The 25,576-nt window shown below is 39.0% G+C and overlaps 4 protein-coding genes across 5 annotated transcripts; 2 read left to right on the top strand and 2 right to left on the bottom strand.

Moving 5' to 3' along the window:
• Positions 1–216: 216 nt before the first annotated feature.
• LOC144054213 (uncharacterized) lies at positions 217–5,116 on the bottom strand. Its single transcript, XM_077569424.1, has 2 exons — positions 4,749–5,116; positions 217–3,671 (listed from the first exon to the last, which is right to left on the bottom strand). Exons 1-2 carry the CDS (start codon positions 4,816–4,818, stop codon positions 916–918), a joined length of 2,826 nt encoding a protein of 941 aa, XP_077425550.1. The 5' UTR covers positions 4,819–5,116; the 3' UTR covers positions 217–915.
• Positions 5,117–9,328: 4,212 nt separating this feature from the next.
• LOC144053830 (uncharacterized) lies at positions 9,329–13,782 on the top strand. 2 transcript variants are annotated; one of them, XM_077568676.1, is made up of 2 exons: positions 9,329–9,781; positions 10,583–13,782. In XM_077568676.1, the coding sequence occupies exons 1-2, from the start codon at positions 9,658–9,660 to the stop codon at positions 13,363–13,365; spliced, it is 2,907 nt and encodes a 968-aa protein (XP_077424802.1). In that variant the 5' UTR covers positions 9,329–9,657; the 3' UTR covers positions 13,366–13,782. The 2 variants fall into 2 exon arrangements, with proteins under 2 accessions (XP_077424802.1, XP_077424801.1); XM_077568675.1 differs by having other exon boundaries at positions 10,580–13,782.
• A 141-nt stretch (positions 13,783–13,923) lies between these two features.
• LOC144053831 (ciliogenesis-associated TTC17-interacting protein-like) lies at positions 13,924–17,915 on the top strand. The gene is made up of 4 exons (XM_077568677.1): positions 13,924–14,165; positions 14,853–15,038; positions 15,552–15,607; positions 15,691–17,915. The coding sequence occupies exons 1-4, from the start codon at positions 14,045–14,047 to the stop codon at positions 15,844–15,846; spliced, it is 519 nt and encodes a 172-aa protein (XP_077424803.1). The 5' UTR covers positions 13,924–14,044; the 3' UTR covers positions 15,847–17,915.
• A 3,790-nt stretch (positions 17,916–21,705) lies between these two features.
• Positions 21,706–25,471, bottom strand: LOC144053566 (uncharacterized). The gene is made up of 2 exons (XM_077568140.1): positions 24,869–25,471; positions 21,706–24,138 (listed from the first exon to the last, which is right to left on the bottom strand). The coding sequence occupies exons 1-2, from the start codon at positions 24,990–24,992 to the stop codon at positions 22,376–22,378; spliced, it is 1,887 nt and encodes a 628-aa protein (XP_077424266.1). The 5' UTR covers positions 24,993–25,471; the 3' UTR covers positions 21,706–22,375.
• Positions 25,472–25,576: the final 105 nt, after the last annotated feature.

Here is a 25,576-nt window from a genome sequence, read left to right as displayed (position 1 = left end):
ATAAGTAAGTGGAGTAAGCACATTCACTGGCACTAGATTTCAAGAATATTAAATTTGGGATCGTAAAACAAGACAGAAAGGGGCAAATGAAGCTTTGCTAATAATGGCAAAACAGTTTATTGATAGATGTAGATTTATTAAATGCAGACCTTTGTTTTTGATTTATTGTAAGAAAATGGAATTGAAAATTTGAAAGTCGTGAGTGTGAGCACGTCGTTGAGATAAAGGCATGCGAAGAGCAGTACTTTATTCAGGATCATAATCAGGTACACTTTTTCATCTCACCACAATGAATCAAAGTTTCTCCCGAATTGACAACACTTGTCCACACAATACAAATAGAGCACAAAAATGGAGATCATTTAAAACCACTGTCATTGTAATTACCTTTCATGCATATTAAACATGGAAAATGTATTATAAAAATATATATAAGGCACAGTGTAGAGCTGTCAGAATTAATCAATTAATCAACAACTACTGTAATAATCGACTAATTGTTTGGAGCCATTTTTTTCTTCAACCCCACCTTTTTTTCCTTTTTAAATCACTATACGAATATGAAGTATGAAATAAACACCAATAATAAACAATAATCAGGGGGGAAATCCTTTTGTAATACAGTGTTATGCAAAATTCCAATGAATCTGATTATTGAATTCTAAAACTATTTGATAGTGACAGCACAGCACAGCGCTAATGAACGGACATTTACAAGTAAACATGTCAGATTATAGCCGTCAGTTTTCATCTGCAGCCCCTTGTCAGGTTGATGGAACATTTTAAATGTGAATTTAAATGACAAAATAGTGTAAGTCAAGAGTAAGACACACAACACACAATACAAGTACACGGATCATTGGAAATTTTTGCACCATTTTAAATGTAAATTCATAAATGAAATCATATCAAGCTTCATTCATTGCTGCTATTCTCACCAGCACACTCGTGCCTCTCAGCTTCAGCCTTACTTGGGAATCTTTGACAACAAAGTGAGCAGGTAAAAGGCTTCTCTCCAGTGTGGGTTCTTGTGTGTCTTTTTAAGCTTCCCTTCTGAGCAAAATTTTGACCACAAACTGAGCAGGGAAAAGGCTTCTCTCCAGTGTGGGTTCTTGTATGTATTTTTAAGCTTCCCTTCTGAGCAAAATTTTGACCACAAACTGAGCAGGGAAAAGGCTTCTCGCCAGTGTGGGTTCTTGTATGTATTTTTAAGCTTCCCTTCTGAGCAAAATTTTGACCACAAACTGAGCAGGCAAAAGGCTTCTCGCCAGTGTGGTTTCTTGTGTGTTTTTTTAAATATCCCTTTAGAGCAAAAGTTTGACCACAAACTGAGCAGGTAAAAGGCTTCTCTCCAGTGTGGATTCTTGTGTGGATTTTTAAATCTCCCTTTTGAGCAAAAGTTTGACCACAAACTGAGCAGGCAAAAGGCTTCTCTCCAGTGTGGGTTCTTGTGTGTATTTTTAAGTTTCCTTTCTCAGCAAAAACTTGACCACAAACTGAGCAGGCAAAAGGCTTCTCTCCAGTGTGGGTTCTTGTGTGTATTTTTAAGCTTCGCTTGTGAGCAAATTTTTTACCACAAACTGAACAGGCAAAAGGCTTCTCTCCAGTGTGGGTTATTGTGTGTATTTTTAAGCTTCCCCTGTGAGCAAATTTTTTACCACAAACTGAGCAGGTAAAAGGCTTCTCTCCAGTGTGGGTTCTTGTGTGTATTTTTAAATCTCCCTTTTGAGCAAAAGTTTGACCACAAACTGAGCAGACAAAAGGTTTCTCACCAGTGTGGCCAATCAAATGGGTTCTCAAATGACACTTGTAGCCAAAAGTTTTCCCACACTGAGAACATTTCCAACGTTTGCTGTCAGTGTGACATGTCACATCACCGTCAAACTGTTCATAGTCACTAGTGTGAAGAGAGTGTGACGCGTCTTCACCATCTGACATTGGAGGTAACCGATTGTCTGCTTGGTCCTCATCATCTTCTGTTGTTGTTTGTTGTCTTGAGCTGCTGCTTGGAAGCTCCGCCCCTTTGTTCTCTTCATATTGACATTCATCTTCAGTCTTCAAATGGACAGCAGTCATATTAAAAGGCTTCTCGCCAGAGTGGGTTCTCGTGTGTATTTTTAAGCTTTGCTTGCGAGCAAAAATTTGACCACAAACTGAGCAGGCAAAAGGCTTCTCGCCAGTGTGGGTTCTCGTGTGTATTTTTAAGCTTTCCTTGCGAGTAAAATTTTGACCACAAACTGAGCAGGCAAAAGGCTTCTCTCCAGTGTGGGTTCTTGTGTGCATTTTTAAGCTTAGCTTGTGAGCAAAAACTTGACCACAAACTGAGCAGGCAAAAGGCTTCTCGCCAGTGTGGGTTGTCGTGTGTATTTTTAAGTCTCCCTTTTGAGCAAAATTTTGACCACAAACTGAGCAGGGAAAAGGCTTCTCGCCAGTGTGGGTTCTTGTATGTATTTTTAAGCTTCCCTTCTGAGCAAAATTTTGACCACAAACTGAGCAGGGAAAAGGCTTCTCGCCAGTGTGGGTTCTTGTATGAATTTTTAAGTTTCCCTTCTGAGCAAATTTTTGACCACAAACTGAGCAGGGAAAAGGCTTCTCGCCAGTGTGGGTTCTTGTATGTATTTTTAAGCTTCCCTTCTGAGCAAAATTTTGACCACAAACTGAGCAGGGAAAAGGTTTCTCGCCAGTGTGGTTTCTTGTGTGTTTTTTTAAATATCCCTTTAGAGCAAAAGTTTGACCACAAACTGAGCAGGTAAAAGGCTTCTCTCCAGTGTGGATTCTTGTGTGGATTTTTAAATCTCCCTTTTGAGCAAAAGTTTGACCACAAACTGAGCAGGCAAAAGGTTTCTCACCAGTGTGGGTTCTTGTGTGTATTTTTAAGTTTCCTTTCTCAGCAAAAACTTGACCACAAACTGAGCAAGCAAAAGGCTTCTCTCCGGTGTGGGTTCTTGTGTGTATTTTTAAGCTTCCCTTGTGAGCAAATTTTTTACCACAAACTGAACAGGCAAAAGGCTTCTCTCCAGTGTGGGTTATTGTGTGTATTTTTAAGCTTCCCCTGTGAGCAAATTTTTTACCACAAACTGAGCAGGTAAAAGGCTTCTCCCCAGTGTGGGTTCTTGTGTGTATTTTTAAATCTCCCTTTTGAGCAAAAGTTTGACCACAAACTGAGCAGACAAAAGGTTTCTCACCAGTGTGGCCAATCAAATGGGTTCTCAAATGACACTTGTAGCCAAAAGTTTTCCCACACTGAGAACATTTCCAACGTTTGCTGTCAGTGTGACATGTCACATCACCGTCAAACTGTTCATAGTCACTAGTGTGAAGAGAGTGTGACGCGTCTTCACCGTCTGACATTGGAGGTAACCGATTGTCTGCTTGGTCCTCATCATCTTCTGTTGTTGTTTGTTGTCTTGAGCTGCTGCTTGGAAGCTCCGCCCCTTTGTTCTCTTCATATCGACATTCATCTTCAGTCTTCAAATGGACAGCAGTCACGGGCAACTCTGTGAAATGCTCCTCCTCTTTAATGTATGGCGGCAGCCGCTCCTCTTTTTTTATGTTGGGAGGCTGTGGCTGCTCCTCTTCTTTAACTTGAAGAGGCTGCAAGTCCTCCTCCTCTTTCACACCAGGGAACTCTGGCTCCCTCCGCTCAGGACAACGATATTTTTCACTGACGTCTGCGGGACACAAGATACACATGGTTTCGTAAAGTCAGTTTATTGTGATGTTATATATTTTATATTTCAGATTATCACATGGGCCAAATCCGTGAAAGAATAACAAATCTGGCGAATGTTACGTATTGTCTCAGTCTTCATTTTGTTCCAGAAATCACTTATCATAACTTTGTAACCCTGATTGTTCCGGATATAATAAAACAATTTTTATATACAAACATTGAATATTAGGGATGAAAACACCAACCACTGTGTGGACTCCAGTAGTCCCGGGAGAGGAGCTACAATACATAATTTACATTAAAAGAAAATCTAATGAACAAAATAGCTTTAGTAGTGAAGGATTATAATATATTTTGTAATATTTTGCGTGTTCAAATAAATCAAAGATGAGATTCTTGTGAAGAGGGTCCTTGCAAGGTTGATTTATTACAGAGATCTCTGGTCACACAATTGCATATCACCAAAGCAGTGTCATCCAAGAATTGTGTCCTCTTTTGCCCACACAGCCTTTTTATTCAAAACATCAGGAAACGCCTCTGGCATCCCGTGAGGTACAGAATGAGTTTGCATTTTGCCAGTAAACTAGATCGTCCTAAAACTTTCACCTTTAGACAAAACAGGTTCTCAGTATGCTAGATTGAACTTGGACTTCACATTTAGACAAAACAGGTTCTCAGTATGCTAGATTGAACTTTCTCAAACAGGACAAAGAAAGGGAATTTAGACAAAACAAGATAACAGATAGGTTAAGGTCGAGTTATATTCAGTTTGACATTATTACACCTGCTCTACACATCTATAACTAAATTCAGAATGGTTAAAATGTAAAATAAAGAATTAAAAATGTTAACAATGTTAACAGTAGCTACTCAAACGGCTTGTATTTACGTGTAATAATAATTTTAAGCAATTACATCATTACAAGAGCTCAAACCGTTAAAATTACGGCTCTAGGTGATCTAATTAGTCGTTTTAAAATTCTGATAACATAGTATTAAAGCAAGGAGCGACTCCTGTTCTTTTTTCAGTGGATTAAAGATTTAGGCTGCTTGTAAACAGCGTCCAGTAGCTTACGTTGTCGCTCGTTCTCCTCTTGTGTTCCACAAAGCTCCTCTTCGTACTTGACTTTCGTTCTTGCGTACATTTTCACACGAAGTCACGACACTTTACGCACACATTTGACGGCCGTATCCTTTTTGGCGGCTAGCAAGCTAAGCTAAGCTAGGCTAACATAAACAGGGCCGAGAGATTTCGACGAGCACTGTCTGATACGATTTAATCAGACACGAAATGTAGCAATTATGTTTGACTTCAATAAAGAAGTGACGGAGGCACAGTGTCGATGTTTAAGTCCGTTCAGTACGAATTCAGGATGAATTATGTAAATAAGCGTGTGCGGCTATGTGAATGCAGCCTAGAATCAATGGACTAATACTAGTAGTAGTTTCTGTCACCGTCACGTGAACTCTACGGCAACCACATTTGGACAAATCTCATGTAACGAAATATACTATTAAAAAATAAAAATCTAAAATAACACGTTTAATTCTATATTCATTTAGAGAGTAAAAAATAGAAATCTTCAAACTCCATTTGGACGATTAAGAAACATGTTTAGTTCCTGTATATCCTCAAGAAATATGAATAAAGCCAGTAGCGTTATTTTTCATTTTTTATGGAGGAATAAAACGCATTATATTAAAATAACCCAGCTAGTTATGGAATATGACAAGGATGGTGTGAAAGCTCCATAATTTGAATCGATGATTGGTATATTTAGAGTGAATTGGATTAAGTCTTGTTTGTCACAGCCCAATTCTATGTGGTACCACATCCCTAGATCTTTGTTTAAAAATATTGGTTGTTTGGATTTTGTGCTGAAATGTGATTTTGATGTGAGCAGAGTCCCCATAAATTTGTCTAATTATGATAAACAAATTCTTTGTTGTTGTTGTTTTTTTTTGGGGGGGGGGGTGTTAATGATATTTGCCCATCATTTTTCTGCAAATGCATGTAATCAGATCTCTTATTTGAACGTATTATGTGTTATGTATGAACACACTGATGCATTTGCAGCATTCACAACGTTGAAAATCAAAATCCATGTGCAGTAAAAAATACTGTATACCATTATTATACTAGTAATAACCTGTATTATATATGCAGTGAAAAGCATTCCTTATATTATTGGCTTGTCAAATTCCTCAAAGGCAAAAAAAAATAAAAATAAAACAAGGGGAAATATAAAAAATAAAAAAAAACTGTACAGCTATAGTTTGTGTAAGAAAGTTATCTAGTGTGTTGCGTGGAAAACGAAAGGCATGCTCATGGGCTACAACACGCTTGAGTGCACGCGCCCTCCTGTGGCCGAGGGTAACATGGCGTCCATGTTTTCAGTTGGCCAGACTCTCTATATACGGCTGTTTTGCTCTATTGTACACTGCCATCTACTAGTCCCAATTGGTACAATCCAGAGCACACACAAAATGAAACAAAAACACACAGTCGTGGATTCACTTTTAATTCTAGTTTCCATTGTAACAAAAATACAAAATTGTTTTCAAACATGGCTTATAAATTCACCATTTTTTTGAACTACTGGTCCATTTTCTTTCAAAGTGTAAAAACAACAATTTAAACAGTAAAAAGCCTTCATCTCATTTAAGTTAAATTAACGTTACAATTTGGCAGATGAAACAAAACACATTTGAAATGCATCAACACAAACTAACAGCAACATTTAGAGGATAGCAATACTTTTTTTAATGAACAGGAAAACAAAGAGATGGCTATGAGTACATGTATCGACAAGCGTCATCTACCTGTCAAATGGGTCATTACAGAAAGGGGTGGGGCGCATAAAAAAAAACAAGCAGAGAAAGATCAGAGTCAAGAATCTACTGTCAGTTCACTAACTGTTTCCATGAAAAATGCAAAAAAAAAACCTCCTTTATAAATATAACTACCGGTTACCAGACGCGCTCAAGAAAGCCGATTCTGTGATGCCGAAGGGTGGAGGAGGCCGGTGGGAGTAAACAGGAGTGGCGCAGGGGTACGAGGAATTGGCGAGGGGAAACCAAAACCTCCACCGCAGCGGCCCTGCCTGATCTTTTTTTCTCCTCCACCCGGCGGTGACGGGAATAGAAACTGCAGGATCACAGAGTGGGATTTCAATCCACGCACGCACGCACGCACGCACGCCCACTCGGATTCTCTTCTCTCCCATTTTTCTCAATGCTCCGAGGTGAGGAAAGTCTCGGCTCCATCAGCTCTAAATTAAATGCTCTTCTTCTCTTTGACTCTGTTAAGCTTCGTTGGGGTCAGCGGAAGGAAACGCAAAGAAAACGCACACAAAATTGTACTCGTACTTGAGCATTTGCATCCTTTCAAATGGATGACCTTCAACCCCAAAAATAAGAAAATGTCTTACAATGTCTCCTTAAAAAAAAATCATAAACAGTATAATAATAATGATTATTATTATAAGACAACAATGGTAACTTGTGAACTAGGCCAACAAGCATAGCGGTCAAGGCAGTCTTCTGCCTGTGTGTGTGTGTGTGTGTGTGTGTGTGTGTGTGTGTGTGTGTGTGTGTGTGTGTGTGTGTGTGTGTGTGTGTGTCTGTGTGTGTGTGTGTGTGTGCACATAAGAATGTTATATAGGGAGTGAGCGAGCCAAGGAGTCGGTCCATGTGCACATGTCTGTGTTGAGTAGCACTTCAGTACTTGGGTACTTTGGTATAATCCTCCTGGACGACACTCTTGCACAAACACATGGAGAGGATCATCCCAAGAAGCTGTGGGGCAAAAAGCAGTGACAATTAAGTGTAAAAAGTGTCTTGCAATGTAGCGGCTTACACGTTCCTTCAAATCGAAGAAGTCATTTTGGCAGCAAGGGCTAGTGTGAAATGTCATTAAGTCTACAGCAAATGAATTTGTTTAGAATCTAGGGCTGTGCTGTCAATTATTATACTCCACAGTTACAAATATCAGCATAATCGTAAAAAAAAAAAAGGTAATGCTATTTTTTTAGTATATAGTAGTTTTTTAATTTTTTTTTAAATAACTAATTTTAACAATTTAGTTTCATCCAAAATGAATTTGCATAATTATAGTGTTTCAAAGAATTTTATTTGTCTTAATATTTTTATTTGTTTTGTACCAAAAAAATTGTCCACATCAAAAGGAATTTACATAATTATAGTGTTTCTATTTTTAAATGGGTCTTAATATTTTTTATATATATTTATATTTATATTTTTTGAAAACAAAATAAAAACGTTCTGAATCACATTCATTAGGAACAATATTTGATCAATTGAAAAGATGTTAAATATTTATCAGTGTGTCTCGGCACATTGATATTCATGTTGCTCACTGGCTCTGTTTGCATAGTAACTGTTGGTATATTAGCATTTTATCAATTTTCATTCAATAGAAACAAGGTTTAATTACTGGGGGAAATGGTATGTGAGTGTAGCGTAAGTTAGCGTCTTAGGAATTGTCATAAAAAATACATTTATTACTATAACTTAACGCACATTCTCCATACCAACATCACAATTAATTCCACAGCTGTCCTTCATTAAGACCATCTTATTTTTTTTTTCATTCTTAGTTTAGTTTGATTAAACTTGGAGCAAGGGGAAGCCATATGTGCTATGGCCTCATGTAAAACATTTTGATGTTTTAAGACGTTTTCTGTTTGTTTCTATTCACAATATGAGACTAATGCAAACCAATAATTAAGCTGTAAAAACAAATGGAGCTGGACTGCAAGGCACACCATTACCGTAAAATGCACTTTGTTCTTAAGCTTATGGCTGAAAAGCGGTTCTCTCAATTCCATTCACAGCTGCTGTCAAACGAGAAAGCGCTATATAAATAAAGAGGACTAATGAGAATAAGAACTATAGTTGCCACTGGTTCAATGGATGGAGGAGACCAAACCATTACAAACACCGATGTTAATTATCCACTACTGAAAACAGTGGACCAGATGTTACATGAAATACAAATGATGGGTTTGACAGTTGCGAGTTGCTTTGGGTATGAGCCCATATATTGGAATCAAGGGAAATGAGAGGGCAGATAAAATAAGGCTACAGCATTTTCACAAGCAAATTGATGTCAGTCTCAGTCAGACATAAATAAAAGGCATCAATTAAACAGAAATTGATAACAGACAGAATAATTGTTTTACAGATTAATTGGAAAGCTTAGCTAGATCTAAAGACAGAAAAAATGAATAATATCAATAATTAAATTTGGACATAATGAACTAGACAGTACACTTTTTTAAAATAAATTCAAGAAAATGTCGCTGAGCCTGAGGACAGGAAGAATCACCGCAAGGAATTTATTGTAATAAATATGCCCTGGAAAGAAGAAAAATGCCTGATTTAATAAAAATAAAGAAAATGAGAGAAATGCTGCAAAATAGTAATTAAATATCATTAATATGAGGTATTATCCAAACTGGAAAATAGTGGATGACTTTATTGGGCCATCCTTGGCATTTGTTGCTTGTTATATAAACTGCTAATAATAATTGAATAAACGAAACAGAACACTTCTTTACCAGTAGGTGGTGGTAATGTACCTAAACTTATTTGCCAACCGCCATTATACGCCAGGCGTAGAATAGGTTTCACGTCACGTGACCAATACTCCGTTCCAGGCTGTTTTTACATAGCCACACGCGGTTCACTATAATTCGTAATAATTCATTCTGAATTCGTACTATACGAACTTACACATCGCCACTGTGCGTCCGTCACTACTCTATTGAAGCGAAACTGTTCCGTTTTGTGTCTGGTTACATTCGTTTCACACAGTTTTTGTCAAAATCTTTCGGCCTTGTTTCGCTTAGCTTAGCTTAGCTTAGCTTTGCCGCCGAAAAAAAGGAGACGCGTTTGTTATCGACATATTGGCTCAACAGACGTCAAATGTGACCGAAAAGTGTCGTGAATATCGTGTGAAAATGTTGGCAATAACGAAAGTCAAGTACAAAGAGGAGCTTTGTGGCGCACAAGAAGAGAATGAGCGACTACGTCAACCGATGGACGCTTTTTGCAAGCAGCCTCCAGTTGTGTTGAACAGAGCAGGTTTGTCACTTATTTAATCAATACTTTTCAACAATAAGTCTATTTTGAAAGGATCCTTCATCCGGGCACTTTTTACCTTACGTTTACAGTTTTTCTCAAGTCGCTTTGGTACATGTCTCAGATAAGAATAGGTGCTCCTATTCTTGATGGTAAATGTTATAAGAATTATATAAATAAGCAGGTTTATTCTTTATTTTTGATTCGTTGACATACCAACAACTAGAATGGAGGATGGAAGCCTAGTAGATAATTTGATAATGTAAACAAAAGTGACTAGTTGGACCATTGATTGTAACTAAGTAAAAATCAAAAAACGGTTGGTTTTTTTTCGCATAGAATTAGCTAATATATTACATATAGCCACATATTTATGCTAATGGCACATTGACACTAAGCCCATTACAATGATTAAAAATACCCATTTAGGTTTGACATACACTGTTGGCTAAATTGATTTCTCTCCCCTGGCTTTATTTGTTCTTCTTTGCTGCCGCCTAGAGTTTGAATAATTAAAAGTTCGTCAACTCCTCGAGGATGTTGTACAGCTCTTGCAGATGCATGCATTTGTTAGCTTTTTGTCAATGAATGCCAGATTTCACAACTTGAAATATTTTCTATATTTATGTGCGGAACAATCAGCGTTACAGAGTAACGTTGAGTGATTTCTGGAACAAAATACGTAACATTTGCCAGCTTTGTTACTCTTTCACTCAGGTGGCCCATGTGATAATCTTAAATATAAAACACATAACGTCACAATAAACGGTCTTTACCAAACCATGTGTAACTTGTGTCCAGCAGACGTCAGTGAAAAATACCTTTGTCCTGAGCGGCAGGAGCCAGAGTTCCCTGGTGTGAAAGAGGAGGAGGACTTGGAGCCTCTTCAAGTTAAAGAAGAGGAGCAGCCACAGCCTTCCAACATAAAAAAAGAGGAGCGGCTGCCGCCATACATTAAAGAGGAGGAGCATTTCACAGAGTTGCCCGTGACTGCTGTCCATTTGAAGACTGAAGATGAATGTCAATATGAAGAGAACAAAGGGGCGGAGTCTCCAAGCAGCAACTCAAGACAACAAACAACAGAAGATGACGAGGACCACCGTGGAGGATCACAAGCAGACAGCATGTTAGCTCGAATATCAGATGGTGAAGACACGTTACACTCTCCTCAAACCGATGACTATGAACAGTTTGACGGTGATGTGACATGTCACGCTGCCAGCACATGGTGCAAATGCTGTCAGTGTGGTCAAACTTTTGTCTGCCAGTCTCTATTGAGAAGACATATGATCAGCCACACTGGTGACAAACCTTTTGCATGTTCAGTTTGTGGTAAAAAATTTGCTCGAAAGGGAGGTTTAAAAATGCACACAAGAACCCACACTGGAGAAAAGCCTTTTGCCTGCTCAGTTTGTGGTCAAAATTTTGCTCTGAAGGGAAACTTAGCAAGCCACATGAGAACCCACACTGGAGAGAAGCCTTTTGCCTGCTCAGTTTGTGGCAAAAAAATTGCTCACAAGGGAGACTTAAAAAAACACATCAAAACACACACTGGTGAGAAGCCTTTTGCCTGTTCAGTTTGTGGTCAAATTTTTACTGAGAAGGGAAGCTTAAAAATACACACAATAATCCACACTGGAGAGAAGCCTTTTGCATGTTCAGTTTGTGGTAAAAAATTTGCTCGAAAGGGAGGTTTAAAAATGCACACAAGAACCCACACTGGAGAGAAGCCTTTTGCCTGCTCAGTTTGTGGTCAAGTTTTTGCTGAGAAGGGAAACTTAAAAATGCACACAAGAACACACACTGGAGAGAAGCCTTTTGCCTGCTCAGTTTGTGATCAAAATTTTGCTCAGAAGGGAAACTTAGCAAGCCACATGAGAACCCACACTGGAGAGAAGCCTTTTGCCTGCTCAGTTTGTGGCAAAAAAATTGCTCACAAGGGAGACTTAAAAAAACACATCAAAACACACACTGGTGAGAAGCCCTTTGCCTGTTCAGTTTGTGGTCAAATTTTTGCTGAGAAGGGAAGCTTAAAAATACACACAAGAATCCACACTGGAGAGAAGCCTTTTGCCTGTTCAGTTTGTGGTCAAATTTTTGCTGAGAAGGGAAGCTTAAAAATACACACAAGAATCCACACTGGAGAGAAGCCTTTTGCCTGTTCAGTTTGTGGTAAAATTTTTGCTGAGAAGGGAAGCTTAAAAATACACACAAGAATCCACACTGGAGAGAAGCCTTTTGCCTGCTCAGTTTGTGGTCAAACTTTTGCTCAAAAGAGATATTTAAAAAAACACACAAGAACCCACACTGGCGAGAAGCCTTTTGCCTGTTCAGTTTGTGGTCAAAATTTTGCGAGCAAGGAAAACTTAAAAATACACACAAGAACCCACACTGGAGAGAAGCCTTTTGCCTGCTCAGTTTGTGGTAAAAAATTTGCTTACAAGCTAAGCTTAAAAATACACACAAGAACCCACACTGGAGAGAAGCCTTTTGCCTGCTCAGTTTGTGGTCAATTTTTTGCTGAGAAGGGAAACTTAAAAATACACACAAGAACCCACACTGGAGAGAAGGCTTTTGCATGCTCAGTTTGTGGTCAAGTTTTTGCTGAGAAGGGAAACTTAAAAATACACACAAGAACCCACACTGGAGAGAAGCCTTTTGCCTGTTCAGTTTGTGGTCAAGTTTTTACTGAGAAGGGAAACTTAAAAATACACACAAGAACCCACACTGGAGAGAAGCCTTTTGCCTGTTCAGTTTGTGGTCAAAAATTTGCTCAGAAGGGAAACTTAAAAGACCACACGAGAATCCACACTGGAGAAAAGCCTTTTGCCTGTTCAGTTTGTGGTCAAAATTTTGTTCAGAAGGGACACTTAGCAAGCCACATGAGAACTCACACTGGAGAGAAGCCTTTTGCCTGCTCAGTTTGTGGTGAAACTTTTGCTTACAAGCCAAGCTTAAAAATACACACAAGAACCCACACTGGAGAGAAGCCTTTTGCCTGCTCAGTTTGTGGTGAAACTTTTGCTCACAAGCTAAGCTTAAAAATACACACAAGAACCCACACTGGAGAGAAGCCTTTTGCCTGTTCAGTTTGTGGTAAAAATTTTGCTCACAAGCTAAATTTAAAAATACACACAAGAACCCACACTGGAGAGAAGCCTTTTGCCTGTTCAGTTTGTGGTAAAAATTTTGCTCACAAGCAAAGCTTAAAAATACACACAAGAACCCACGCTGGAGAGAAGCCTTTTGCCTGCTCAGTTTGTGGTAAAAAATTTGCTCACAAGGAAAGCTTAAAAATACACACAAGAACCCACACTGGAGAGAAGCCTTTTGCCTGCTCAGTTTGTGGTCAAGTTTTTGCTGAGAAGGGATATTTAAAAAAACACACAAGAACCCACACTGGAGAGAAGCCTTTTGCCTGTTCAGTTTGTGGTAAAAAAATTGCTCAAAAGAGAGATTTAAAAATACACACAAGAACCCATACTGGAGAGAAACCTTTTACCTGCTCAGTTTGTTGTCAAAGATTCCCAAGTAAGGCTGAAGCTGAGAGGCACGAGTGTGCTGGTGAGAATAGCAGAGATGAATGATGGTGCAAAGATCATGTTTACCGCCGAATGAACTGTGTACCTGTGTTGTATGTGTCTGACTTAACCCTATTTTGAAATTGATTTTGTATATAAAATGTTACATCAACCTGACAAGGGGCTGCAAATTTAAACTATCTGACAGCTATAATCTGGCATGTTTACCGGTAATTGTCCATTAATATGCATTGTGCCTTATAATTTTTAAATTACATTTTCCATGTTTAATATTAAAGGTAATTACAATGACAGTGATTTTAAATCTATAAATTTGTGATCTATTTGTATTGGTAAATACTTTCTTATCATTATTGTGTGTGCCAAAACACTCAAAACATTGTATATAGTTTGTCCTTTTTTGTTACATTAACACTAGTATGACTCACTCTGTAAATATAATAAAAAAGATGTCATCCATTATTACTGAAATAACTTTCTCTTTTTTGGTAAATCCCTTAAAGTTACCTAGAGAAGTCCTGCGATTAATTACGAATAAAAAAAAAATACGACAACTCGTCTGTCGTCTGTTTTCTGAAACATAAAGCAGGATTTACGACCGAGAAAAGACCTGCATACAATGTCGACTAGTTGTGTGGCGGAACATTCGCCCGTCTTATTACATTGTTAACGTTTTCATCCTTCCCAGCACGGGTACAAAGTCTGTTTTCAACACAGGACAATAATGGAGGAACCCCAGGATGTGGAGGCTCCAGCTCTTCTTCCTTCAGCGGCGACCAAAGAAGACAAGCACGGTTCAGAAACGGTGGCCTCCGAAGAAGCTGTGGCGTTCTTGTCCAATATTGGTGAGTTCACAAGCGATCTTAGCGTATACTTTATACACGAAGTGTGTGCACGCCTGAGGACATCCACCACCTGTTTTTGGCACCTGTTGACATGCTCAAACCACGATCAGGCACTATGTATGATCGGTCCATCCAGAATCGGAATGAAATCTCAACTAATAAAGTACTGCAGTAAGTCACAGTGTTAGGCAAAAATGAGGCAGAAGTTTTATTTCTGTTATATACTTATTATTGTGAGGCACCGTATGTGTTTTGAGGATTTACAAAATGGCACACTATAGGAAAATAATAAAACAAGAGGCCCTACTTGAACAATTATTCAATTAAATGTATTGCGCATAATCTTAAGTAAAAATGTTAAATAAATGTTTAAAAACAAGGGAGTCTTAAAAATTAAATACATGTACTTCAAAGTTAACTAGAACCGAATTGGGTTTTTGAAAAATAAAATAACGCGCTGTGCATGGGGAAAAATCAAATAAAATGGTAGTAGTACTGTTGACACTTACACTTGGTTTGAGTCTCATGCTCAAAGTACTCTCCTGCTGCACGCTGATGATGATGATGATGATGATGATGATGATATTTTGGTCGAGCTCATCATCATCACTTAGTTCTTCTTCTGACCTAAACATTAGCAGGTGATGTTTTATACCCAAAGACACTTTTTATTTTTTTCTTTGCCAGTGCCCGTGGAGCTGTCAAAATGTGTGTTTGCGGACTCTCTGGTGACCATGCCGGAAGGGGGTCGAGACTTGGGGAGGTTCTGCGTGCCAGTGGAATTTGCCCACCGAGCCCGTCAACCATGTATGCTGGTACATGCACAAAGCCAAGGGGCCATCGACGGCTCCCCATGTGGAACGACAGTGACAGGTGAGGGGGTCCTGCCCGATTTTACTGGCCGTTAACATTCTTGCCTAAGCCAGCCGATACACGCCATCACGATCTAAGCACACAAAAAAAATCAATGGGGGCTCTTAATATCTGCTAATAAAGTTTATTATTGATCATTCATACACTCTCACTGCTGCATGATTGTTTAGATTATTGTTAGTCTGACAGATGATTACGATACGTGTTATAGGATATCAACAACTGGCCAGTGTGTACAAAGAAATATGTCAATTAATGTGCACTTCTCAGTTTTCAGTATATTTACTAGGGAGATTTGAATTTGACAATGTTTATACTTGTGCTTGTAGTTTGCAGTCCTGTAGAACTGTGACTACATCAAATTGAGCTGTTTATAATATTTTGCCCCATGCAGTAATTTGTTAAGATTAAAAACCTCTATGCAAGAACAAGGCCACATTTCTGATAGATGTTATTGGATTGCGCAAGTGATTGTAATTTAAGTGTGCCTTTCTTTTCGGTTTTCTATATTAGCCTACCTAACTGCTGACCTAGAAGTGTTGGAGGAGGACCACCACGAGTATGTCAAGGCAGGTCACCGAGTGCGATAAATGAAACACATTCATGACATGCATCCCATGATATCTTTAAAGACATTTGCATTTCTTTTTAGCTTGATGGCCACATTTTGGATAAGCGGTGTCACATGGTGGAATGTGACGGAGAGATGAGGATCGATAAAGTCACCACTGATGGAAAGGTGAGTTACAACCAAAGTGAAACCAAGGGTGAACTTAGGATCAGGATGTGTCTGAGAAATAACAGGTGAAATACTGCCTAAATTATAACATTTGTTCCATTTGCATTCATTTATATACAGCAGTCTATTATTTTCATTTTGTAGTGTTTCTATTGGCTGCACTATTTCCAGTCTTGTATGTGCAATATGTTCAGGGTCTTCAAGTGGTGCTGGCGAATTTAATGTAACTTAAGCCATACTGTATTGCCAGTGTTGGGAATAACGGCGTTTAAACTAACGGCGTTTGGTAACTCAGTTTTTGTCATAAACAGACTAATCTAACTAATTAATTACGTTATCGTTGTTGTATGAGAAATGCGTTGTGTTACAATTTATTTATTAGATTCAAGGCTCGAAGTAAGCTTACAAGACTTTTTGCGGTGAAAGACTGTGAAAATGTCATTTGCGCACAGTTAGAGGCACTGTTGTTGTCGGACTTTGTCACAATAAAAGTGTCTTGACAGTTGAAATATATATATATAGTGACTTTTATTTTGGAGGTGCCGCAGGAAGCGTGTCACGACGTGACGGACGTGTCGTCTTTCTTCCTTCTGGACCTTAAGGCTTAGCATATTTGATGATTTTAGCAAAGAGTCCACGTCCTCGCCTGGAACTGGTTTGACAACTTTGACAAGAATGACCTTAATAAAAAAAAAATAACAGTCGCGATTTGCCGAAAAACGGCCTGCCATGAGGAGCGATTTGTTGACAATTCTGTTCCAATAAGAACCATATTGCGACTCCATAACAGCGATAATGATACCGATAAGTCATAGCGACACGCTCGCTTAGTGTAATTAATAGCGCCAACAATTGTATTTCTCTTATTTCACAAGTGCTAAACGTGTGAAAAGTGTTGAAAGAAATATACTCACACTCATGGAGGCGATGGAGTGACATTTGTATGTGAATGATGCATGTTAAGCCTAGAGTTGGGCAGTTTTCTGACGTAAAGCAATCATCAAACACGTCTTTATATGTGTAGAATTATAAACTGAAGATATATCCCCATACTCTCGTATTTGAAAGTGTACAAAAGTATATGTTTTTCAGAGAGATCAGCTGATGATTCTGAAGAGTAAATATAGTAGTAGATATGGCTATGATTTTTGACCATGATAGCATTAAGCACTATATATTTTAATAGCATTTGCAATTTCTTTGATCTATTATTGATCATTTTAGCCCGCAACAAAAATCTTGGAGCAACTGGCTGGGGACTGTCTACAAGTTACCTATAGATGACATATGTGCCACAAATCACCATCTATCCAGTATTTATTTTATTTGTATTATTATTCTGATTGCTGTAGTAACTGGCAGTGGTAGAACATACATCAGCGCTCCAAATTTAATGTATTATTATTATTATTGTATGATGTGTCATATTATTGAGTGAGGCATTTGTGTGACTTAAATACTCACAAAAATAAATGAAAACACCTTATATAGCCTGGACGTAATTTGAATTCCTTGTATAGAAATATAATAATAATAATATATTTTAAAAACATTTAAAATCCAAATTGTTTGATATAAAACTTTCTCTTTTTTTTAAGTAAGTTGATAATTGTTTCCAAAATTAACTTGTGTGTGTTTACTTTTGAGTCCTACTATAATTCTAACATACTACAAATACAAAGAAACATTGTGTAAAGCACCATGAAGCTGAATTTTCTTGATATCTCTGCTTCAGACAACCAGTAATCCATTTGGAGTTTGCCAAAACAAAACAGTCAGGTTTAAAAAATGCAACAAAAAACTATAAGAGTAACATTTTGGGGAGACACAGTAAAGAAAGCCCACAATGGCGACTGCCATGTCGCCATAATGCATCGTCTGTGAACACGAGGTTGTGCGCATTACGACGTGACAAATATGCGACACTACCATAGAAGAGGGGAGTGGTTGGGCACGAGCACAACAGATGGAGCAACGTGACATGATATTAATATTGGCGGATTTCTTTATTATCTGGTTTATCTATGATGTCAAATTGATTGATAATTGCTGATAACTATCAGCGGATTTCTTCATTATCTGGTTTATCTGTTTGACGTCAAATTGGTCAATAATTATCGGACACCGACATTATCGTACATCCCTACTTCCAAAGCCAAATCATTAACATTTAGACCACCATTTTCTTCAGTCTGAATTATCAAGTACACACAAAATACAGTATTGTTCACAAATACTTACGAGTACTGCGTTGAAGTCTGTCCTTGGTGCACTTCCTTCATTGTCCGTCCTTGGTGCACTTCCTTCATTGTCCGTCCTTGCTGCACTTCCTTCATTGTCTACGGATGTAGGCAAAGACTGGGAACTTGCACTACACTATAAAAAAAAATACCAATAATAAAAAATAAATGGAATTTTCCAGCACCAAAAAAATTGTCAAATAACAGAAATGTATTATTTCTCATAAAACATGCAATTTAAGAAACAATACTTGGAATTTCTTTCTATTACATCCTGGAGATAACATCCTCCTGTACAAATCCATTGAAATCTGCTGTCGAGATTCCTCATTGACCGCTGCAACAGCTCAGCTGGGATTCCATCATTGTTTGATTGTAAATGGCATGTTTTAAGGTTTCAATTACTATGAACAAAATATGTTTCTTCCATCACACTTGGTTTTATTGGATTGTTAAAAAAAAAAGTTCCCATTTTTTTTGGTCACCCTAACAGCATAGGCTATGACAAAAAATAATGTGATTCAGCTTCCAAAACATGTCCAAAAAACTGTTGAAAAACGAGTTATTGGGTTTAAAATTGCAACAATTGACATTATGGTACTGCAAGTCATTTACCGTATATAGCATTTTTCCACCTTATGATGCCCTCAAACAGCTTTACATTTTGACTACTCATTCGCCTTCTGATGATGCAGGATCAGGAGTTCAGTGTATTGCTCAAAGATACTTCATTATGGTCACAAAGGGGATCAAACCCACAATTTAATGGATACTAGCCAACAACTTTACCACTGAACCATGTCGACTTTTTTTCCCACACGCACATATGTTGCAAATTAATCAAGTACTGGTCCACTAAAGAATCAGTTCCATGGCTCAAGACTGCCCCTAAATGTTGGCATTTTGACCCAAAAATTTAAGATACTGTAAAAAAAAATTTTTAAAAAAGTGTTTTCATCTAAATCGTGCATGTGTGCCCAGTAAATTTGCTGATGTATGTATTTGTAATTCTTTAATAATTTTGGTGGTCTTTAATACTGAACATATGTTGCACTTCACAGTACTCATTTAATTATTATTTATCTAAAAAAAGGGGAAAAAAAAGGTATGACGCCACAAATCGGCTGCTACGCCCTTATTGGTGAAGTTTTGTTTTGGTTTTTTTTGCCTCTACAACACGTCACCCCAAATTTCTTTGAAATATCGTGCCATTATTTTTTAGGCAATATCACCCACTCCTAATAGTATTGATCGACAGACTGCTCTGAAAAGACCAAAAAATCAAAGTAACAACAAAACACCAGTGGTGACAGCGACAATGATCCAACCAAGACTGAACAAAACCAGGGAACTAAATACAAGCCAAGTGACGAGACAACGAGAGACACCTGGACAAGACACAAGTGGCTGGGGGAGATGATTGATGACACAAGGGAACAGGATGACGAGTACAGGTGCAAACAAAACCTCACAAGTTATCAGGACACCAATCATAGCATATACTACCTGTATGTCCTCTGGCCTAACACTCATTAGGAGTCAGGAGATGGTGCTTAAAGGGATACGTGACTCATTGATCCATTCTCAGCAGGAAACATTTGAAATTTGAATTTGAATATAAATGTCGTACTTAAAAAAAAAAAAATCCTTTTCCCACAGATGACATCACCTGTGCTCAAGAAGTAGGGAACGACCTGATCATGGCTCACCTGTTTTCTGGGTTTGGTCAGCAAACTGAGGCATGATTGGTTGCTACCGACTTCCTCAGCACTGGTGAAGTCATCTTCAGTCAACAACAAGTTGACTAAAACCTGCAGGACTCCGCCCCCGAGGACCAGTTTCTTAACTGCCGTCCGACTGGTGGGAGCAACCTGGTCTACCCGAGACGTGCCGTCATTGCACCTCTTGCCAATTTGAAGTGGTTGCCGCATTTGCAGTCCAAATAACCCCCCAGTGAGAGCTGCGACACTCAAATCAGCCCAGCTCCCACAACGCTAGATCCTATTAGATACTGAGAGGAAGAGAAGGACGAGGAAGACGAGACATTCGCTCACCGCCATCTGCTGTGGTCAACGTCGGTGCACACTCAGCATTCTTCTTCCAAACTACCGAGCGTGAGATAGATGGAGCCTCACGCGACAAACGTAGCACCAAAGCCTTTCTGTATGGGGGGTGACAAGTGCATTACCAGAGGTTAATGATGAGCCCGGTTGGTGCACGACCACCTCCATCCATCACAAAGACCACAAAACTGGGTCCGCTTGCGCAATCGAATGCGAGCCAATACAAGAAATGAATGGAAAAATGCAGCTCAGTTTAAGATGATATGAAGTGTTAAGGCACTACAGGATGTTTTTTTTTTTACGCTTTCACAGAGAGGATTCGCAAAGTGCTTCACATAGAACGTTACACATGTATAAAATACAGAAATACATTTTACAAAAATCCTTCTTTTTTTTTAATAGGTTTTAGGTGAACTAATGAATACACATACAAAAAATATTTAAAAAATAGATAAAAAAGGAGAGCAATGATGATGACATGAACAATACTGAGCTCTACAGGAAAATAAAATTTAAAAAAAGAAATACATTTTACAGTGAGTAGATAAATCAAATTCGAAAAATGATCCTGGTACTGCAGCTTCTTCCCACATTCCAAAAACTTGGTCGGGTTCATTTGAGACTTTGCATTGTCCATTGGTGCGAATGGTTCCATAATAGTCCTTGTGATTGTGGCTGCAACGAGAATAAAGTCAGAATCTGACGGCAGTTTATTTCGCAACAACTAGAATGGCATATTTCCATGAAGCGCTTCATAAAAGAAGCTTTGAATGCAACATTAGCGGATCTAACGAGCTCCAATGCGAGAGTTGTCACGGTCCGGCCACGGAGTGGCGTGATGTCTGTCGGCGTGTGAGGTGGAGGACCCAAAATGCAGGGAGGCAGGAGAACCACAGCAGGAGTGCAGGCGAGACTGGCGTGCTTTATTGTACGAAATAAAAATGACAGAACGAACTCCGGGGGGTGACCGTGACAAGCGGCAATGATCCCACAAAGAACTGCTCACCACCCGGGAATTAAATACACCCACACCAATTAGGGTAACTAATCACAGCTGGGGCCAGGCACAAGTGGCTGAGGGCCCGGATTGGTCAGCCTGCGAAAGGGCAGGAATCCACTCAGGACCAATCGGGATCCTCAACCAAAGCCAGATCTTTCCAGACATGACAGTCGTCGTCCCCCCCCCCTTAAGTGACGGATCCCAGACGTCCCAAACAAAGTCAACGTCTGTAGCGGGACCCGGATGAAGGCTCCGGCGTAGAGTCCAGGGGCTGCAGCGGCTCAGGCGATGATGCCAGGGGCTGCAGCCGCACGACGTGCGCCGCCGGAACGGGAACCGGTGGCGGCCGCAGGAGCTTTGAAAACAAATTTAGCTATTTTCCTGCAAATAATAATAATAAAATCCCTTCATAAGTAAGTGGAGTAAGCACATTCACTGACACTAGATTTCAAGAATATTAAATTTGGGATCGTAAAACAAGACAGAAAGGGGCAAATGAAGCTTTGCTAATAATGGCAAAACAGTTTATTGATAGATGTAGATTTATTAAATGCAGACCTTTGTTTTTGATTTATTGTAAGAAAATGGAATTGAAAATTTGAAAGTCGTGAGTGTGAGCACGTCATTGAGATAAAGGCATGCGAAGAGCAGTACTTTATTCAGGATCATAATCAGGTACACTTTTTCATCTCACCACAATGAATCAAAGTTTCTCCCGAATTGACAACACTTGTCCACACAATACAAATAGAGCACAAAAATGGAGATAATTTAAAACCACTGTCATTGTAATTACCTTTCATGCATATTAAACATGGAAAATGTATGAGAGCTGAGAGAATTAATCAATTAATCAACAACTACTGTAATAATCGACTAATTGTTTGGAGCCATTTTTTTCTTCAACCCCACCTTTTTTTCCTTTTTAAATCACTATACGAATATGAAGTATGAAATAAACACCAATAATAAACAATAATCAGGGAGAAAATCCTTTTGTAAGACAGTGTTATGCAAAATTCCAATGAATCTGATTATTGAATTCTAAAACTATTTGATAGTGACAGCACAGCACAGCGCTAATGAACGGACATTTACAAGTAAACATGTCAGATTATAGCCGTCAGATAGTTTTCATCTGCAGCCCCTTGTCAGGTTGATGGAACATTTTAAATATGAATTTAAATGACAAAATAGGGTAAGTCAAGAGTAAGACACACAACACAAGTACACGGATCATTGGAAATTTCTGCACCATTTTAAATGTAAATTCATAAATGAGATCATATCAAGCTTCATTCATCTCTGCTATTCTCACCAGAACACTCGTGCCTCTCAGCTTCAGCCTTACTTGGGAATCTTTGACAACAAAGTGAGCAGGTAAAAGGCTTCTCGTCAGTGTGGGTTCTTGTGTGTATTTTTAAGTTTTCCTTGCGAGCAAAATTTTGACCACAAACTGAACAGGCAAAAGGCTTCTCGCCAGTGTGGATTCTTGTGTGTATTTTTAAGTTTTCCTTGCGAGCAAAATTTTGACCACAAACTGAACAGGCAAAAGGCTTCTCTCCAGTGTGGGTTCTTGTGTGTTTTTTTAAGCTTCCCTTCTCAGCAAAAACTTTACCACAAACTGAGCAGGCAAAAGGCTTCTCGCCAGTGTGGATTCTTGTGTGTATTTTTAAGTTTTCCTTCTGAGCAAAAGTTTGACCACAAACTGAGCAGGCAAAAGGCTTCTCGCCAGTGTGGATTCTTGTGTGTATTTTTAAGCTTAGCTTGTGAGCAAAAGTTTGACCACAAACTGAACAGGCAAAAGGCTTCTCTCCAGTGTGGATTCTTGTGTGTATTTTTAAGTTTTCCTTCTTAGGAAAAGTTTGACCACAAACTGAGCAAGCAAAAGGCTTCTCTCCAGTGTGGGTTCTCGTGTGGCTTGCTAAGTTTTCCTTCTGAGCAAAATTTTGACCACAAACTGAACAGGCAAAAGGCTTCTCGCCAGTGTGGATTCTTGTGTGTATTTTTAAGCTTTCCCTGTGAGCAAAAATTTGACCACAAACTGAGCAGGCAAAAGGCTTCTCTCCAGTGTGGGTTCTCATGTGAATTGCTAAGTGTCCCTTCTGAGCAAATTTCTGACCACAAACTGAACAGGCAAAAGGCTTCTCTCCAGTGTGGGTTCTTGTATGTCTTTTTAAGCTTTGCTTCTGAGCAAATTTTTGACCACAAACTGAACAGGCAAAAGGCTTCTCTCCAGTGTGGGTTCTTGTATGTCTTTTTAAGCTTCCCTTCTCAGCAAAAACTTGATCACAAACTGAGCAGGCAAAAGGCTTCTCGCCAGTGTGGGTTCTCGTGTGTATTTTTAAGCTTTCCTTGCGAGCAAAATTTTGACCACAAACTGAACAGGCAAAAGGCTTCTCTCCAGTGTGGGTTCTCGTGTGGCTTGCTAAGTTTTCCTTCTGAGCAAAATTTTCACCACAAACTGAACAGGCAAAAGGCTTCTCTCCAGTGTGGGTTCTTGTGTGTATTTTTAAATCTCCCTTTTGAGCAAAAGTTTGACCACAAACTGAGCAGACAAAAGGTTTCTCACCATTGTGGCCAATCAAATGGGTTCTCAAATGACACTTGTAGCCAAAAGTTTTCCCACACTGAGAACATTTCCAACGTTTGCTGTCAGTGTGACATGTCACATCACCGTCAAACTGTTCATAGTCACTAGTGTGAAGAGAGTGTGACGCGTCTTCACCATCTGACATTGGAGGTAACCGATTGTCTGCTTGGTCCTCATCATCTTCTGTTGTTGTTTGTTGTCTTGAGCTGCTGCTTGGAAGCTCCGCCCCTTTGTTCTCTTCATATTGACATTCATCTTCAGTCTTCAAATGGACAGCAGTCACGGGCAACTCTGTGAAATGCTCCTCCTCTTTAATGTATGGCGGCAGCCGCTCCTCTTTTTTTATGTTGGGAGGCTGTGGCTGCTCCTCTTCTTTAACTTGAAGAGGCTGCAAGTCCTCCTCCTCTTTCACACCAGGGAACTCTGGCTCCCTCCGCTCAGGACAACGATATTTTTCACTGACGTCTGCGGGACACAAGATACACATGGTTTCATAAAGTCAATTTATTGTGATGTTATGTATTTTATATTTAAGATTATCACTTGGGCCAAATCCGTGAAAGAATAACAAATCTGGCGAATGTTACGTATTGTCTCAGTCTTCATTTTGTTCCAGAAATCACTTAGCATAACTTTGTAACCCTGATTGTTCCGGATGTAATAAAACAATTTTTATGTACAAACATTAGGGATGAAAACACCAACCACTGTGTGGACTCCAGTAGTCCCAGGAGAGGAGCTACAATACATAATTTACATTTTAAAAAATCTAATAAACAAAATAGCTTTAGTAGCTACTCAAACGGCTTGTATTTACGTGTAATAATAATTTTAAGCAATTACATCATTACAAGAGCTCAAGCCGTTAAAATTACGGCTCTGGGTGATCTAATTAGTCGTTTTAAAATTCTGATAACATAGTATTAAAGCAAGGAGCGACTCCTGTTCTTTTTCAGTGGATTAAAGATTTAGGCTTAGAGTTTTACATCACATCAACAGTGCGCTCCGCTAAAGTCTCCCCGCACCGGAAAGTTGGGTGCACTCGTACGTCGAATGCGGAACTGATTTGTGCATATAGTCCATGGCGACTGAGGAAAAACTGTAATTGTACGTAACAAAGTGCCCGGATGAAGATTCCTTTCAAAAATAAATACGGACATATTGTTGAAAAGTATGAATTAAACAAGTGACAAACCCGCTCTATTCAACACAACTCGAGGCTGCTTGTAAACAGCGTCCAGTAGTTGACGTTGAAGCTGGTTCTCCTCTTGTGCTCCACAAAGCTCCTCTTCGTACTTGACTTTCGTTCTTGCGCACATTTCCACACGAAGTCACGACACTTTACGCACACATTTGACGGCCGTATCCTTTTTGGCGTCTAGCAAGCTAAGCTAAGCTAGGCTAACATAAACAGGGCCGAGAGATTTCGACGAGCACTGTCTGATACGATTTAATCAGACACGAAATGTAGCAATTATGTTTGACTTCAATAAAGAAGTGACGGAGGCACAGTGTCGATGTTTAAGTCCGTTCAGTACGAATTCAGGATGAATTATGTAAATAAGCGTGTGCGGCTATGTGAATGCAGCCTGGAATGGACTAATACTTTCTGTCACCGTCACGTGAACTCTACGGCAACCACATTTGGACAAATCTCATGTAACGAAATATATTATTAAAAAATAAAAATCTAAAATAACACGTTTAATGCTATATTTACGCTTCCGTATAACTGCACCACGTTTTGAGAAAATGGAATAAAAGAGCGGCTGTCCAGTTTAAAGACTGTAGGCGCTAAGCATTCTGGGAAAGTGAGTTTCTTACACCTGATCCTCACTTGGTTCTATGGGAATGATCACTGAAAGGAAATATTCTTTTTCACTGTTGTACAATATTGTTTTAC

Source organism: Vanacampus margaritifer, chromosome 6 (assembly GCF_051991255.1).
Source record: "Vanacampus margaritifer isolate UIUO_Vmar chromosome 6, RoL_Vmar_1.0, whole genome shotgun sequence".
Lineage (NCBI taxonomy): Eukaryota > Metazoa > Chordata > Actinopteri > Syngnathiformes > Syngnathidae > Vanacampus > Vanacampus margaritifer.
The sequence above is the reverse complement of the archived record's forward strand: the minus strand, read 5'-3'. Positions and strand labels throughout refer to the sequence as shown.

Coding starts and splice junctions, on each gene's coding strand:
- LOC144054213 (XM_077569424.1), bottom strand. CDS start 4,818: ATGTACGCAAGAACGAAAGTCAAGTACGAAGAGGAGCTTTGTGGAACA. Junction 3,672..4,748: donor AGAGGAGAACGAGCGACAAC/GTAAGCTACTGG, acceptor TGTGTCCCGCAG/ACGTCAGTGAAAAATATCGT.
- LOC144053830 (XM_077568675.1), top strand. CDS start 9,658: ATGTTGGCAATAACGAAAGTCAAGTACAAAGAGGAGCTTTGTGGCGCA. Junction 9,782..10,579: donor AGTTGTGTTGAACAGAGCAG/GTTTGTCACTTA, acceptor ACTTGTGTCCAG/CAGACGTCAGTGAAAAATAC.
- LOC144053831 (XM_077568677.1), top strand. CDS start 14,045: ATGGAGGAACCCCAGGATGTGGAGGCTCCAGCTCTTCTTCCTTCAGCG. Junction 14,166..14,852: donor GGCGTTCTTGTCCAATATTG/GTGAGTTCACAA, acceptor TTTCTTTGCCAG/TGCCCGTGGAGCTGTCAAAA. Junction 15,039..15,551: donor ATGTGGAACGACAGTGACAG/GTGAGGGGGTCC, acceptor TTTCTATATTAG/CCTACCTAACTGCTGACCTA.
- LOC144053566 (XM_077568140.1), bottom strand. CDS start 24,992: ATGTGCGCAAGAACGAAAGTCAAGTACGAAGAGGAGCTTTGTGGAGCA. Junction 24,139..24,868: donor AGTTGTGTTGAATAGAGCGG/GTTTGTCACTTG, acceptor TGTGTCCCGCAG/ACGTCAGTGAAAAATATCGT.